The 15,165-nt window shown below is 58.9% G+C and overlaps 7 protein-coding genes across 7 annotated transcripts; 4 read left to right on the forward strand and 3 right to left on the reverse strand.

Annotated features, from left to right (window-relative positions):
- Window positions 1–633: 633 nt before the first annotated feature.
- Window positions 634–2,097, reverse strand: PUNSTDRAFT_117087 (uncharacterized protein; the record flags this gene model as incomplete). The annotated part of the gene is made up of 2 exons (XM_007378054.1): window positions 634–798; window positions 860–2,097. One exon carries the CDS (start codon window positions 2,095–2,097, stop codon window positions 979–981), a length of 1,119 nt encoding a protein of 372 aa, XP_007378116.1. The 3' UTR covers window positions 634–798; window positions 860–978.
- A 173-nt stretch (window positions 2,098–2,270) lies between these two features.
- Window positions 2,271–3,166, forward strand: PUNSTDRAFT_57692 (TRAPP complex subunit trs31; the record flags this gene model as incomplete). Its single annotated transcript, XM_007378055.1, has 4 exons — window positions 2,271–2,542; window positions 2,611–2,807; window positions 2,868–2,992; window positions 3,056–3,166. The coding sequence occupies 4 exons, from the start codon at window positions 2,271–2,273 to the stop codon at window positions 3,164–3,166; spliced, it is 705 nt and encodes a 234-aa protein (XP_007378117.1).
- A 192-nt stretch (window positions 3,167–3,358) lies between these two features.
- PUNSTDRAFT_128891 (FMN-linked oxidoreductase) lies at window positions 3,359–4,361 on the forward strand (the record flags this gene model as incomplete). Its single annotated transcript, XM_007378056.1, has 2 exons — window positions 3,359–3,526; window positions 3,591–4,361. 2 exons carry the CDS (start codon window positions 3,359–3,361, stop codon window positions 4,359–4,361), a joined length of 939 nt encoding a protein of 312 aa, XP_007378118.1.
- Window positions 4,362–4,762: 401 nt separating this feature from the next.
- On the forward strand, window positions 4,763–6,044 carry PUNSTDRAFT_94195 (uncharacterized protein; the record flags this gene model as incomplete). Its single annotated transcript, XM_007378057.1, has 4 exons — window positions 4,763–5,105; window positions 5,163–5,262; window positions 5,330–5,827; window positions 5,936–6,044. Coding segments are annotated over exons 1-4 (828 nt in total), but the record flags the coding sequence as incomplete, so codon positions are not given.
- A 48-nt stretch (window positions 6,045–6,092) lies between these two features.
- Window positions 6,093–9,047, reverse strand: PUNSTDRAFT_78683 (uncharacterized protein). Its single transcript, XM_007378058.1, has 7 exons — window positions 8,662–9,047; window positions 8,531–8,598; window positions 8,404–8,477; window positions 8,201–8,346; window positions 7,858–8,141; window positions 7,547–7,796; window positions 6,093–7,451 (listed from the first exon to the last, which is right to left on the reverse strand). The coding sequence occupies exons 1-7, from the start codon at window positions 9,017–9,019 to the stop codon at window positions 7,036–7,038; spliced, it is 1,596 nt and encodes a 531-aa protein (XP_007378120.1). The 5' UTR covers window positions 9,020–9,047; the 3' UTR covers window positions 6,093–7,035.
- A 281-nt stretch (window positions 9,048–9,328) lies between these two features.
- PUNSTDRAFT_59502 (uncharacterized protein) lies at window positions 9,329–9,692 on the reverse strand (the record flags this gene model as incomplete). The annotated part of the gene is made up of 2 exons (XM_007378059.1): window positions 9,329–9,398; window positions 9,454–9,692. Coding segments are annotated over 2 exons (309 nt in total), but the record flags the coding sequence as incomplete, so codon positions are not given.
- Window positions 9,693–11,839: 2,147 nt separating this feature from the next.
- On the forward strand, window positions 11,840–14,775 carry PUNSTDRAFT_40882 (uncharacterized protein; the record flags this gene model as incomplete). The annotated part of the gene is made up of 12 exons (XM_007378060.1): window positions 11,840–11,956; window positions 12,016–12,155; window positions 12,209–12,347; window positions 12,412–12,522; window positions 12,578–12,768; window positions 12,888–12,912; window positions 13,065–13,079; window positions 13,300–13,452; window positions 13,485–13,825; window positions 13,883–14,037; window positions 14,216–14,339; window positions 14,391–14,775. 12 exons carry the CDS (start codon window positions 11,840–11,842, stop codon window positions 14,773–14,775), a joined length of 1,896 nt encoding a protein of 631 aa, XP_007378122.1.
- Between the last annotated feature and the right edge of the window lie 390 nt (window positions 14,776–15,165).

The following is a 15,165-nucleotide window of genomic DNA, read 5'->3' on the forward strand; positions in this document are numbered from 1 at the left end:
CAAATAGTTTTGATCGCAAGTCGTGTATAGGATCTACTTGGTATGGAGCCACAGACCCCATTTCCATAGCATTACTCAGTACTTTTGCAGAGAGTTACGGTGACAATACGCAGTTATTCCTGGACGACGCGGTATCAGCATTGCGCGCAAAGCTTTCCGGACAACAGAGCATCAGTATCAACGTACCACTTAAGGTGCGTGTTTCTCACCATGCCGTTCGCTAGCATAACATTGTTGCCAGTGCTCATCAACACAGTCTACTCTTGGTGCGGCGCTTATCAACCAACTGAATGGTGCCAATCCTTCTATTGCCTGGACTTACTGAGTCTCTTTGAAACGTTCATGGTGCGAGTATATATGTACAACTTGATGTCAGCGGAGCTCTCGTGTTCGGTCTGGGTTGTTTCAAACCTTTCGCTGTTTCATGGGATATAGGAGGTTGCGGCGCGGATTGTGGAAGCGATGGACCTTAAGCGTATTCTCCGCGCTCTGTCTAGTGCCGTGCTCGCGGCGATTTGTCTACGGATCTTAATGTGTGACGAATCACAATGACGGCAGTGCGCACCTATCAACTTATCTATGGTTCCGTCGAAGGCCGGGCAGCATAGCTGAGATACGACACGAAGGGAACGTGTTCGATAGCAACCGCTTATGGCATACAGAACAGATTATCAGACACGAAGGTCATTCCCGGGAGGGTCGCCGAAAACCAGCTCTGAGGTTATACGCGAATCTAACAACAGATGTATGAACCTGGAAAACGGGTGCATTGGATTCAATAATGCGTCATAAGGTATCCTGGCAGTGCGTATTAATCTTCGCGGCGAGGCCAGTGGTTCACGATGACGCGGAGACCTACCATTATCACTCCATGGGGACAAAGGGGACGATGGTATGCGGCATGACCTGAACATCCAGGGCCGTGCTTACCTACGACATGGGACGAGCCTGTTTCGTCCAAACTTCAAGCAAGACACTTCAAGTACTGCAGGATAAGTACTTCTCGACTTTCCTGCGTAGCGCGTGTTCCGGACGTATGCCGGAGGTCTTCAACATCCTCGCCAATCCCTCCGCCAACCGCCGTCGCTCGCTATCGTCCACGTCCTCCGACTCCAAAACCTCCTTCACCGCTCGCGCCAGCCTGCTCCTCGGTCCCGGCGGGCGCGCCCCGTTCGCCACGGCAGCACCTGATCCACCCGCCTCTCCGTCCGCCGGCGGCGCGCCTCCGACCTGCGCAGGCTGCTTCCGCTTCTTCTTCTTCTTCTTCGCCTTCGGGATCGCGAGCAGCGGCTCGAGCACCTCCGTCCTGAACCTGCGCAGGCCCGCGGCGGCGATGTGGACGACGCGGTCGGGCGCGCTCGCGGCCTCCGCGCACGCCTCCGCGGCGGCGTACTCCTCCGACGAGCCGCCGCCGCCGTCGGGGTAGCCCCAGAGCTGGAGCTCCTCGAGCCGCCGCTCTTTGACGAGGAGCGCGATGCGCTCCCGGCTCGCGTCGTCCCGCCGGACGGAGGCGACGACGGCGTCGAGCATGTCGCCCAGCCGGAGCCAGCCGCGGTCCTCGTCCGCGGCGCGTTTGACGAAGTGGCGGTTGACGTAGTTGAGCAGGCGGTGTACGGCGCGCGCGCCGGCGGCGTAGCGCGTGAAGGCGGGGACGAGGTAGCGTACGAGCGCGGCGCCGTCGTCTTGCGGCGCGCCGAGGTAGAGGTCGCGCGCGGCCGCGGTGAAGTAGGCGTCGAGGTGGCAGTAGAGGTCGGAGCCGCTGAGGGGGGCGTCGGAGCGCGGGTGATCGTCGTCGTCATCGTGGGCGGGTGCGCGCAAGGAGGCGGGGAGGAGCGTCGGGTCGACGTGCTCGAGCGCCTGCGACTGTTGGGTGAAGTAGTTGTAGACGGCGGTGTGGATGCCCATGGAGTAGGCGAAGTCTATGGCGGGAGCACGTTCGGGGTCGTCCGACGGCGCGCGGACGATGTGGTCGAGCGCCGGGTCGAGGTAGGCGACGAGGGCGGGGAAGGAGGACGATGGGGAGGCGGAGCTGCCTGCGTGCGGGGCGGGGAGGGGTGTGCCGGCGTCGTCTTTGCCTTTGCCTTTACCGTTCGACATAGATTCGGTGTGGCGTAGACGGCGAGGAGAGCGGGAGATGTAAGCGAGAGAGAGGCCGGAGCGTTCAGGTCGTCGCGGACAGCATCGAGGAGAGAAAAGAAACGAGCGCGACTCGAGCGCCCGGCCACGGTCTCTTCCCCTGCTACCATACCCTCTCTGTCGCTATGGCTTATATGCAAAACAATCCCCGGTTCTCTGTCACGTCGCTCTCATCTGGAGGGCGTAATTCGCCGACGACGAGCACGACCCGATTTTCGCTCCCGGCGCCGTCCATCACGACGACAAGCACGCCGAAGCCAGCAGGCGCGCGGCCAAACATCTACGACCGCAATCTCAACAAAACCCGCACGGCAGAGGTGTCCGCGTCCGCTTTCGCCTTTCTGTTCTCGGAGGTTGTCCAGTACACGCAAAAGCGAGTCGCTGGGATCAACGACCTCGAGCGGAGGTCTGCCACCGTTCCACCTCCCTGGTCACATCGCTCGTTCCGCTCAATTCCCCCTACTCCTAAACCAGGCTCAACACGCTCGGATACAGATGCGGAATGCGCATCTTGGAGCTCAACGTCTGGCGAAACGAGAGCGCGTCGAAGGCGCCCAAGCGGGAGATCCGGTTCCTCCCCGCGCTCATGTTCATACATACGCAGACGTGGAAAGCCGTCTTCGGAAAGCCGGCGGATGCGCTCGAGAAGAGCATGGAGAACGACGACGAATGTGCGTATACGCTCTCCGTTCGCTGTCGACGCTTGTGCTCATCTCCTCGTTCGGCTCCAGACATGATCATCGACAACGACCCGCCGATAACGCGCAACATCTCCGTCCCTCGAGACATGAGCACCCTCAGCTGCTCTTCCTTCACCGCCGGCATCGTCGAAGCCGTCTTGGACGGACTTGGCTTCGTGCGTTATCCCCACCTTGCATGTATGCGCTCCCCGCTTCCTCGATACTCAATCGTAAATCAGCCTGCCCGCGTCACCGCCCATAATACGCCGATAGCCAACTTTCCGCGACGAACGACGATTTTGATCAAGCTGGAAAAGTCCGTGTTGGATCGAGAGGAGGTGCTGAAGTAGCGATCTATCTATACCCGGCCTGTGCGTGCTGCCCTAGGTTCAGAACTGTGTACGATCATTGAATATACGTGTCGTACACTAGTGTCCTCTACGTTTGGCGGGATCAGCGCCAAGAAGATGCGAATCACCTCACTCGATCTTATCTACGTCCCTTATCTCTCTGTCTTTCGACCACGACATACGACGATCCCCATGGCTCAACTCGGCCGCATTCTGGTCTCTCCACCCCTCATCAATACCTCCTGCGCTTGGGCCAGCGAGCAGCACGAGCTCGAAGCGCTCTACGCCTGTCCGCACACCGGCGCGGTCACAACGCGCACGGGCACGTTGCACGGTTTCCAGGAAGACGCATCACACACCGTTCGTCCCCCATCTCCTATCCGTCCCTTCGCCGACCCCCCTCACCCCTCCGCGCCGATCCCAGGTAGCGTTCACCTCCGACTCCACATCCTCGATCAATTCCTACGGCTACTCGCCGCACCCCCTCGCGCGCTACCTCGAATGGGTCGACGCCCTCCTCTCCGCCCACCCATCCGACACCAAACCGTTCATCGTCAGCCTCACCGCATCCTCCGCCACCGACCTCTCGACCATGCTCGCCTCCGTCCGATCCCTGCACGCCAAACACCCCTCCCGCATCGCCGTCGAGCTCAACACCTCCTGCCCCAACATCAAAGCGTCCCCGCCGCCGGCGTACGAGCCCGCCCAACTCGTCCCGCTCCTCCGCCCCCTCGCGGACGCGTTCCGCGCCGACCGCGACCTCACGCTCGGGCTCAAGCTCCCGCCGTACGTGTACGCGGCGCAGTTCGAGCGGCTGCTCGCCGCCGTGGAGGAAGTCGCGGTCGAGCGGACGTGCCCGTTCGCGTTCTTCACCTGCACGAACACGCTCGGCAACGGCCTGCTCTTCGCGGACCAGGCGCGAGCCGGGGGCGTCGGGGAGGGGTCCGCGCTCCTGGGCGGCGTCGCGGGCGACGCGCTGCACGCGCTGGCGCTCGGCAACGTGCGCACGTTCCGCAGGATGCTCGACGCGCACCCGGAGCCGTCCGTGAGGGCGATCGGGATCGTCGGAGCGGGCGGGGTGACGGGCCGGGCGGCGGCGGGGCGGATGAGGCGCGCGGGCGCGGCGGTCGTCGGGTGCGCGACGCTGCTCGGGCGCGAGGGCGTGGCGGCGTTCGAGATGCTGGCGGGCGCGTGATGGGCGGTCTCTTTTCGCGAGGCTTTGGACGTGGTTTCATTTGTGTTCTGGTGGCTAACCTACCATGTTGTAACGATGAAAGTGCGGGGAAAAAGTCGAGCCATATGAAAGAGCAGAGAATACGAAGACTGCATGGTGTACAGAGATCGTCCGAGATCTCTGTACTGGTACATCTAGCGCGCCCTTCACCTTTGTAACCCAGCAAAAGAGTAGTAAGCGGTCGCTGTGTAGACTGTATAGTTTACGCTCCGAAAGTTCGGGCTCTTAGACTCTCGCACGATCCCTGTCCGACAACGACGATGTCGCTCGCGCGATCTCGTCGCGCGCAGCCGTCGTGGGTGTTGGATCGCGCAAACGGGGCGCACGATGTCGGCGCCACAACGGTCGTCCGCACCCGGCTTCCGTCTTCCCCGACGTTCCCGTATGGGAAATGCGGCCGCGACGTGGGGGGGGACTTCCTTCCTGCATGTTTTCTCTCCCCCCCCCAGAGTGAGCTTTGGAAACACCCGCAGTCTGGCTCTCCTTTTGCTTCCTGCTCCCCATCGACGCCTTCGGGGCTGCTCACAATCAGCGCGGGACGCATATCCGTACGGCAGTAACGGCGCCGCATAACACGACAGCATGCCGCGCACTGTGAAGGTAGCCGTCATCGGGAGCGGCCTCGCAGGCCTAACCGCCGCGTATATGCTTTCGACGGAGCCCCCGCAGGGCGGGGTCAAGTTTGAAGTCCACCTGTTCGAGCAAGTGCGTATGCGACGTTCAGTCCTATTCCAATGACCATCGCCCTGAACCGACGTCCAGTCCTCGACTCTCGGCATGGACGCCCACTCCGTCTCCATCCCGACGGGCGGACACGGCCACGAAAGTCGGATCGACGTCCCCATGCGTTCCTTCCAGGGCGGTGCGCTACCCATCCCGTTCTCTTCATGCAGAGAACCGCTATTTGACGCATATATATCGACGCGCAGGATACTACCGCCGCCTGATCGCGCTCTACCGCCACCTCGGCGTCCGCTTCCGCCCCACCGACTTCTCCTACTCCTTCTCCTTCCTCACCAGCGACAGACGGATTACCACCAGCCTGATCTACAACGGCGCGTCCGGCCTCCGTGGCCTCGGTATCGCCTCCTCCCTGCGCTCCAGCGACAAACACAACCGGCCCCTCGACCGCCTCCGAGCCGCAGCGTCGACCTACCTCTCCTTCGCCCTCCTCTGCCTCCTGTTCCTCTGGAACTACGTTCGACTGGTCGCATTATCCGCGCCCGCCTTTCGTCCACGCGACGCGCACCGTATGTCCTTCCGCGCGTGGTCCGACGCGACCGTCCCCCGTGCGCCGCTCGCGCGCTGGCTCGGCCTGGACGCGCACTGGCGCGCCTTCACGCGCGATACCCTCGTCCCGCTCTTCTCGGCCGTCTGCACCGCGTCCGCGACCGACGTGCTCGACCACCCGGCCGAAGAATTCCTCGGTGAGCACGTTCACCCCTTCTCTCCCCTTTCCTCCACACCTCGCTGACAGACCACTGCGCTTGTTTTTTTCCCGGCGGCACCGCACGCATATATATATATACACACAGATTACATCTGGCTCACGCTTTTCACGCACCACTACGTCGCCTCGGACGGCGTGCGGGACGTCGTCGCCCGCCTCGCCGCGCCGATCCACCACGTCCACCTCTCCTCCCCCATCACGACCATCCGCCCCTCCTCGGACGACCCGACGACGGCCACCCTGTCCTCCGCCACCGCCACCTTCTCCGGTTTCGCGCACGTCGTCCTCGCCACGCAGGCGAACGGCGCCGCACCCCTGCTCGAAACCTACGCCGCCGCCGCCGCCGCCGCCGCCGCAAGCCTCCTCCCCGCGGACATCGCGGCGAAGCAAGCCGCGTGTCTCCGGCGGTTCAGGTACGTGCGCGCGGTCGTCGTCAACCACACCGACGACGGCTTGCTTCCGGACGACCCGCGCGACCGGCGGGATCTCAACCTCATCACCTCGTCCGCCGCCGCCGCCGCCTTCTTATCATCCTCACACTCGACCAAAAGATTTCCGGGAAACGACGATCAAGGAGGAGGAGAAGAGGAGGAAGAAGAAGAAGAAGAAGAAGAAGACGGCTGCGTCGTCCCAGCGTCTTACACGATGGCGACGCACGTCATCCGGGCAGCCACCGAAGGAGGAGGAGGAGGAGGCCCGGCGATCTACCAAACGACGGATCCGATCGTGCCCCCCCGGCGCGATCGCGTGCTGAGCGTCGCGAAGCTCGAACGCGCCGTGCTCACGCTCGACTCGAAAGACGCGCTGCGGGGGCTGAGCGAGGACGTCGCCCGCCGCCGCCCCGAGCGGCGGAGCTGGTGGAGGTGGAGATCGGGGACGGAGACGGAGACGCGTCTGGGCGCGTTGCAGGGCGGCGCGCGAAGCCCGCGATCGTCGAGGCGAGAACCGGGCGCCGTCGCGACGGGCGGCCCGGGGGTGTGGATGTGCGGGTCGTACGCGCACCGCGGGATACCGCTGCTCGAGGGCTGCGTCGTCAGCGCGCGGGCGGTCGTCGAGCAAGGGATTTTGCCCGCCGAGGGACTCGCGGCGAGCGGCCGTCCGTGGTAGCATCTTATAGTCGTACACATCCCTCTCTCTCGCTCGAATTTATAATGGAATATACGGTGTCCCTGGGAGAGGCGAAGATCAGTCGACCCGTCTCCGCTTGTCCCGCCGGTCGCGCTCGAGCGAACGAGAGCGTGAATGTCGCCTGCTGCCCCGCCGATCGTCGGCTCTCCACCTATCTCTCCGCGGAGGCGAGCGCGAACGCGAATCGTAGCGCGGCCGGCCGTCCCTCGCGCGCCTGTCGTAGCCGTCTCCCCGCCCGCGGTCGCGGTCGCGATACGTTCCGCGATCGTCTCTCCCGTCGTCGTCTCGCCTGGATGGCCGGTCTTTCCACCCATCGTCTCGCGGGCGTACGCCGTCGTCTTTGTCCTTCCACGAGCCGCGCGGCTCCCGCACGTCGTTATGCGCGCCCCATTCCTTGGAGACGCCTGCCGCGACGCCGTTGGCGCCCGTCGTCGGGCGCTGGCCCGGCGGCAGGTTCAGATTTTGCGGGCAATCTGCATACGCAAGCGGTCCCCGGCGCGTCAGATCGCGCCGTTGCGACGAAAATACGGGGACGGAGGAGACGAGATGAATGATGATGATAACGCACCCCGCTTGAGGTGCGGTCCTCCGCAAAGGAAGCACCCGCCCGCGTCCGTCGATTTGCCGCCGGCCTTGACGCTGCCCGCGGCGCCGAAACCGCCGTTGCCCTGCGTCGTGTCTTGGTCGACGAGGTGCGTGTACTTTGTCCGGCCGCGCTTGCCAAAGTTCTTGACCTGCATCACCTTCGGCAGGAGCGAGACGTCGACGGTCGACTGCGTCGCCTCGGTGTAGTCGTGCCGCCTGAGGATCTCCTCGTCCTAAACCGTAACGAATGAGCATCAGTTGGAAAGGGGGAAAATAGGTGGGGAAAGTTCCGACCTGGTGGAAGGCGCCTTTGTGCCAGTATTTCTGCAAGAATTTCTGTTGTCCCTTTGGCTTCTCCTCGCGCGTCTTCTGAGCCCGCTCGAGGTCCTCTTTCAGTCGCTGCTCTTCGGGTAGCGCGCGCCGGCGCTCGATCTCTTCTCGCTCCTGCTCGCGCCGCACCTCGTCTTCCTTGTCACGCTTTATCCGCGCAAGTTCACGCAGCCGCCATGCCTCGAATTCACCTTCGGGGTCAAGTCCATCCGTGTCGTCGACGTCGGGAATGATCTCCTCTTTCTCCTCTGGATGACCAGACGATCAGCAGTACATCGGGTGCGGACGTCATCACAGCGAGACGCACTTTCCGCGAGCTCGCGCTTGATGCTCTCGGCAACCATGTCGTGGCTCTGTTTCCGGCGCTCTTCCGCTTCCTGCTCTTTCTTCTTGAGAGCCTCTTCGGTGTCTTGCGCTTCCGCCTCCCGTTCAGCCACCGTGACGCGAGCGCGTCTTTGCGGTATGTTGTGAGATCGCGTCCGGTGTATGCACGTGGATCAAAGTACGCACTTTGGTACAAACACGGGCCGGAACTGCAGCTTGGGTTTTTCTTCTTCTTCGGATTCGCTTTCATATTCGCTTGACTAGCAATCTGTGAGCCACAAAGTTTCCGAGGTGATTGGTACAGCAAATATACCTCCTCTTCGGATTCGGCTTCGCCTGGCGCACGAGGTCTGCCTTCTTCTTCCGACTCGTCTTCTGAATCTGGACAGCGGTGACCATGAGCATCAACCGTCACACCGACATATGCAAGTAAACCGAGCGTACCTTCCTCCTCCTCCTCCTCCACGGCCGTCTTCCCAGACTCTTCCCTTCCGGCGACGATGACCTTGCCGTCCCGCGAGATATTGACGTCCTTCAGCGCGACGTTCATCGCCTTCATCGGCTTCTTCGGTACCGGCCGCGCCGTCGCCACATCCTCCTCCTCCTCCTCCTCCTCGTTGTCGCCTCCAAATTCCTGGTCGCCGCCGATGAGCACATCGCCCTCCTCCTGCACCTCTTGTTGTTCCTCTTCCTCGTCGGAGTCGGACGGAACGTCGGCAACGCCTTTGGGCGCTTTGCCTTTCCAGTAGCGCGCCGCTGGCCTCGGTAGACGTGGGGCTTGCTTCCTGACGGCGGAGGACATGATGTTATACCGGCCTACAAGTGGCAGGCCTGAGCGAACATAAGAGGGAGTGGGCAAATTCAATGATTCACGGGGAACCTGAGGATAATCCACGTGATAAGTTCACTGTGATCCCGTCGGGCCGTCTACTTCCCGGTCGCTGACAATGACAGAGGAGAAGCGAGTGTTGGTTATTAGGCATGCAAACGGTAGTCTCTATCGATACATTGCGATAACGAGGAAAGGAATGCTTCACATAAAGTAGTCTGAGATACGTTAGGGCGGGTGTCTCTATACCGTCGCAGCGGAGGGAGCACTGTATATGCGTGGTTAAACGGTGAACGACTCTCCACATCCGCACGCGTCCTTAATGTTGGGGTTCTTGAACGCGAACTTCGAACTGAATACCGGAGGTCAGCAGCCAAAACAGCATAGGGGAATGGTGACGGACGGACCTCAGCTTGTCCTCGACCCAGTCCATCTCGCTGCCGATGATGCTGAAGAGCGCCTTGCTGTCGATGAGCACCTTCACGCCATCCTGTTCGACGACTTCGTCAAACTTGGCGGGCTCGGTCACGTAGTCGAGGTGGTATGAGAGCCCGGCGCAGCCCTTGTTGCGCACGCCGATGCGGAGGTGTCGCGGGTCTGGGCCGGAGATGAGGTTGCGGAGGCGGTTGACGGCAGCGGGGGTCTGCAAGAAGCGTGAGCCAAAAGAACGGTTCGTAAGGATGGGCGATTGCAGCTAAGGTGGGGGGGGGGATCGCAAAGCGGTGAAAGAAACGGAAGCGCGCGTACCAGCGTGATGACCGCCTTCTGCGATCGTATCTGCGGTCGTGGCCTTGTTCGAGCAGCCGGAGTTGAGGGCGCAGACTGTGTTGAAGATGTGCTCGCAGAGGTCGATGGAGGCGTCGAGACGGACGATGATGAAGCAGGACTTGGGGTCGACTCCGGGACGACGCGGGGTATGGGATCGGGTCGAACTCCGGGCTGTGAGAGATCCTGATTCGAGGGTAGCGTGTCGCGTTTCGCGTATGCGCTGGCGTCCCGGCGTCGTTGAGATGCATCCGGGGAGGCGAACGGTGAAGGCGAAGAGGGACCCGGTATCGGCACCTCAGGTGAAGTGCTCGTCTGCGCCAGCGCCGACATCAACGCACGACGTTGGCATCGCATGCTTGATTGAAGCCCAATCAAGCCAGACGCTGCGTGCGCCTGTGAACAAGTGATTGAGGGTAGTCGGGCAAGCATGGTGGAGGTGTACACGAAGGCGGCAGGACGGTGATGTCGAGGATGACCGAGAAATCAAGAGACAGCACGTACTGCCATAAGGCTGTGATACCCGCGGACGAATCAGAGCTGTCGCATTTGAACTTTGTGCTCGCCGCTCTTCGCAAACGGATATCGCGCTGAAGTTTGAACGTTGGACATTGAAGATTGAATATTGAACTTGCGCATTCAGACTTCGAATTGATAACTCTTTATCACGAGCTCGCCCCGAATAGGAATAGACTCGCTGAGGCTCGAGCATGTCGACCCGACGCCTCCCTACGAGCATATCCACGATGATGACGACGATCACCCGCGCTCCCCCTAGCGGCACGGATCTATACTGCCACCTCGACGCCTACCCGCAATCTCTACCTTGGCACGCCACAGGACGATAGCGCAGCGTTCGTGAGCGGCACCTAGCACATGTCGGACTGTTCACTGTGTGTTGTTGAGAAGCACGGGTATCGGAACCTGTGCTTCTCCTCTCTTTGAGTTGGTTGGCCTCGATATGAGCCTATCGATTCCTCTACCTCTACCTTGTAACTGTGGTAGTTCGAAATTTGTGAGTGATTACCAGTTCAGCGTTACAGCTAAATTCATTACGATAGACCGTTTTGCGCCAGCTCTGCTTTCGGGTTTTCTTTGCTACCCGCCAGGGGCTTCCCCAATATGTATAAGACCATGCTGGATTGGGGTGAATGCGGTGTATCGTACCAACGAATGCCCCAAATGCCGGCCAGCCGAGCGGAGCCGAAAAGGCTCTTCCCCTGAAGCGGAAGCCGTTGCAACCGTGAGCAAAGCTGGTCTATCGTATTGAATTTAGCTGTAATGAGTTACCCCTTGCTGATTATTTCCTCAGTGCTCAAACTAGAGACCGCGCGCGGAGACGACGGCCGCTAGGAGTCTAGTCTTGTATGGCGAAGCGGTGCCTGGACATTGTGCTCCTTGCAACACGTCGGCGAAGCAAGTGAAGTGGTGTCCGACGTCTCGCACTCTGTGCAGCCCACTTCCCAAGACCGGGACCCTAATCTGATCCACCTCAGATCCGGCACTTTGGGCGGGGGAATGATCCTAAGTTTCAATCCAACCGAACTGGACTGCATTTTTCTGCTGGCTCCCGCGGACATCTTTCCCTACTGCGGAGAACTTTTACCACCTGCAGGTACGTACACTCTAGTGTAAAGTCGCGCGGACTACCGCGCACGGTATATCCGACACCTGGCAACTACCATCAAACCTACGACTGCGACCGAACACGGAACTCGTCAGGAACTAGACGCGGTTCCAGAAACATCGCAACGGCCTCTCCAGATACGCGAAACCATTACGACTTCAGGCTATGCACATATACACGAAACGTCCAGATGGCCGTCAAGCATGAAGGTTTGAACTGCCACGGTGATACACATGCGACATAGACTACATGCTGCCGAACAGAAAAAGATCGCCAGCGACTTGTCAGAGGTTCATCCGCTGTCTCTCCATTCTGCTTTTTCGCCGCACCCCGCACTCACTACACTGGTCACGTCCATCAACTGCGTGCACCTCCCCCATCATTTTCGTGCTTAACCTGCGATGAATACCACCATAGTCTTGGAGACTGCGGCCATTGCTACTAAATGTGTTCCAGTCGCAGGGACGTATCTTGAGAGCATTCTCGGTACGACGGCGAAAATCGCAATGATCGCCGAGGTGAGCAAGATGCGCTGATGCGCGTGAGGTGGTACTAAGCTACTTGTATGACGCTTCAGCGAGCCGAGTCAAACAAGGAGGATTGCCAGTTGCTGGCTCGGCGTGCCGCCGGAGTTGCTGGAGCGGTAGCGAGCAAGGTCATGAGTATGGAAGTTCAACAGGCCACGAAGCTGGACCCGGATGTCGTGAGGCTCCTCAGGTATCGCCACCTACTTCCACCTTGCGAAGGACGAGGACTTACGTTATGCTTAGAACTCTGGAGCGGACACGGGATCTCGCCAAGAAACTATCGAAGCTCAGCTTACTCCGGCAGATCTGGAGCTACTCCAGGATTGACAAAGAACTGGACCGTATCTCGTCGGAGTTTGAGGACGCGTTGCGCATATTCGGGGTGCGCCTCGTACGAAAGCCTGCTTGATCCGCACCTGATAGGGGACTTTCAGATCAATGCTCAGATTAGTTCAGGGGGGGAGATGGTGCATCAGAGGATAGCCCTCGAAGGAGTGCAGCAATCCCTTGAGAGTATGGCTACGATGAAGAGCTTTGAGTGCGACTACGATGGCGACGTGAGTTCGTCTGACTCGTCACTGTGGCCATGCGGCTAATATTTACATCATGAAGTTTATGCTGTTCCGCAGCTGTGAAATCTATATTCATGAAGAGCTTCGGAAGCTGGACGGCGCAGACTCGGCGGCGTATCTCGTTAGTGTACCGACCCGCATGAAAGACGAGACGCTTGTCATGAAAAGGTATCCTCGTCGCGACGCCGCATATAACATCAAGTTGTCGCTTCTCCGGGATATGCGCCTCCGGTAAGTCACCGTTACCACGCATGTATGTCACTCAGCATCGCGCCCAAGATTCGCACACGTTGAACAATTGATCGGGTACTCACGAGACGGGTCCGCTCCCTTCTACGTAACTCGTGCAGGTCAATTTCGCACCCAACATCCTCTGTATGTGGCAGGCTCATGCTCTGAAGCAGGTCGCACGGATGCAAGAGCATGCATGACCGGCATCACCTCTGTGGAGCAGCTGCGACATGTGGTGACTTGGGTGTGTCAACAATCCCGATCACTATTCTTCGACATTTCTCATTTCTTGCCAGACGCAGACAATACGGGTGAGTTGCTCGCGAATGCATATTGTCAATGCCTGCAGCTTCTGTCAGGAAACCGTTGTGTCACTCTATGAACTTATAGCACAACTATACAACTACGTCTGGTGGGAAATCCCAAATATTGTGGGAACGGGTTCGATGATAGCTACCTTGGAGCGCTCTCTGTTTCATGTATGTTGTCGTTTTAGGCGCTGTCAGATTATTCCTGATTCTTCCTCCGTAGATCAGCCACTCCGCCTATGTAAACGAAGCCGGCCGTGTCGTACTTGAGCTTGAATTTTCAGAGCTGGGATTAGAACAGCGTAAACTGTACTGGGACCACAATCATCGGCGGCCTTATCGAATTCAGGGTAGTTCGCTCAGTTCACTTTTCATTGTTCGTAAACTGATGAACGCTGTGAACCACAGTCGAGTCCCACTTGGACGTACAGCGCACCTGGGGCTGCAGCCCAGGGGACACTGGACATATCCGCGCTTGAACTTCTCAAAGGATTGCTCACGATACGAGATGACGGAGAAATCTCTCATTGCTTGTTCACCTCACGAGTACTCGGTACGGGGTTTGCGAGTGCAGGGCCGATAATCAACATCGGTTTGAATGACCACCCATGTCTTGGCTGGCGAGGTCAAGCCGAAGTCGATAATGAGGTGCCCAACTCCTATCGCGCACGTACTCAAGTTCAAGCCGACGGCACACCGGCAAGCTTGGATGAAGACGCGCCCGTCGTGCTGCCGGACGGCACGATTCGGTATGACTCCTATCCTTCACTTACCACAACGAACATCGAGTTGATAATTTTGTCCAGGCATACTCTTCATATCAAGAATGGCGTATCAGGGATATCGTTCCGCGAGCATGCGTGGGCCCAATCCGTTGTATCGTCGGCGTGGTTATGGCTGTTTCGGCACGGCCTTCAAGTAGCGGATTTTCTCAAAATCCCCGTCACTGACTTAGGTGCAGGTCAGTTACCTTTTTGTATGGAAATGGCACATCTCCTTTCTCACATCTATCTCTTCAGTACGATCAACAGGATCATGGGGAGCAACAAGCATTGAACTGTCGCCCGTAGGCGGGATAATTCCGCCTACACTCTATTTCTTCGAATACCCTCACATCGAACTTGGACCTCCACACGTAGCTTGGGGTTACTGGGCTTGGGACGAGGAGGGAAACGACACGTCTACCATCACGTCATGCTACTATGACGGGTACCGATGGATTCTTCAGCTGGAGCTGCATGGATTGATATTCACGATGACCCTGTAAGTTGTCACTTCATCACTTTGTCCCCAAGCTAAAACAGTTTCCTGTAGTTGGTCCGGGTTGAAGTACGCCGCCCTCTCCGACGATCTTGCACGACTCATTAGGGGCTGTCGGGATGAAGGCTATGGCTTAGACGACGACGACGATGGCAGTGGTGATCTCGGTGCACTGGAAGACTGGACTACGGAATCTCACAGCGAGGACGAGTTTCTCGATCTACCCAGATCATACTCTGATGCCGGTGGCCACCATACAGCACAGCATGAAGACTTCCTTGGACATGACGAGGAATGCAATGCATCATGGGATATCAACGCCGACGGCGAAACCGTCGGTCCGGCTGGCCAGAGTTCGGAGGACAGCAGCGAGGACGAATATCTCGATGCAGAGGATTGCGGCCTGAGAGATGAGAGCGGGGTATATAGCTTGTGTTGATGATATTTAAGACAACGCTCACGACCGGTTGCCATTCAGGGTCTAGAGTATCGTTCTAAGATGGCGAGGAACTTCGTTGTGTAGAGTGCATCGGTGGAAAATACGCTAAGGACATATATATATATATATATTGATGCGCTAAGCCATTCTGGCTTGACCATGCGAACTGGAGCCAGGGCTAGTACACGCTGCTGAAGCTCATAGAGAGAAGGTTACGGAAGTAAGTTCCGGTAGGAAGTCGCACAACAGCATTATCGATGGTCTGGGCAACTTCTGTAGAGAGCTCGAGGGACTGGGAGAGGTGGCAAGACGTATGAAAGACATGATTACCATGCTGCGAGCCTGAGTATCACGTAGGAGCTTTACACAATGACAACGGCTACGGTGAGA

The sequence above is a fragment of the Punctularia strigosozonata genome, assembly GCF_000264995.1.
Source record: "Punctularia strigosozonata HHB-11173 SS5 unplaced genomic scaffold PUNSTscaffold_1, whole genome shotgun sequence".
In the NCBI taxonomy this organism is placed as follows: Eukaryota; Fungi; Basidiomycota; class Agaricomycetes; order Corticiales; family Punctulariaceae; genus Punctularia; species Punctularia strigosozonata.

What these genes read in the sequence shown, in the direction of transcription:
- PUNSTDRAFT_78683 (XM_007378058.1), bottom strand. Translation starts at nt 9,019, where the DNA reads ATGTCCTCCGCCGTCAGGAAGCAAGCCCCACGTCTACCGAGGCCAGCG. An exon ending in GGAGGAGGAGGAGGAGGAAG is followed by an intron (nt 8,599 to 8,661) that starts GTACGCTCGGTT and finishes ACCGCTGTCCAG; the next exon opens with ATTCAGAAGACGAGTCGGAA. An exon ending in ACAAAGGCGCCTTCCACCAG is followed by an intron (nt 7,797 to 7,857) that starts GTCGGAACTTTC and finishes GTTACGGTTTAG; the next exon opens with GACGAGGAGATCCTCAGGCG.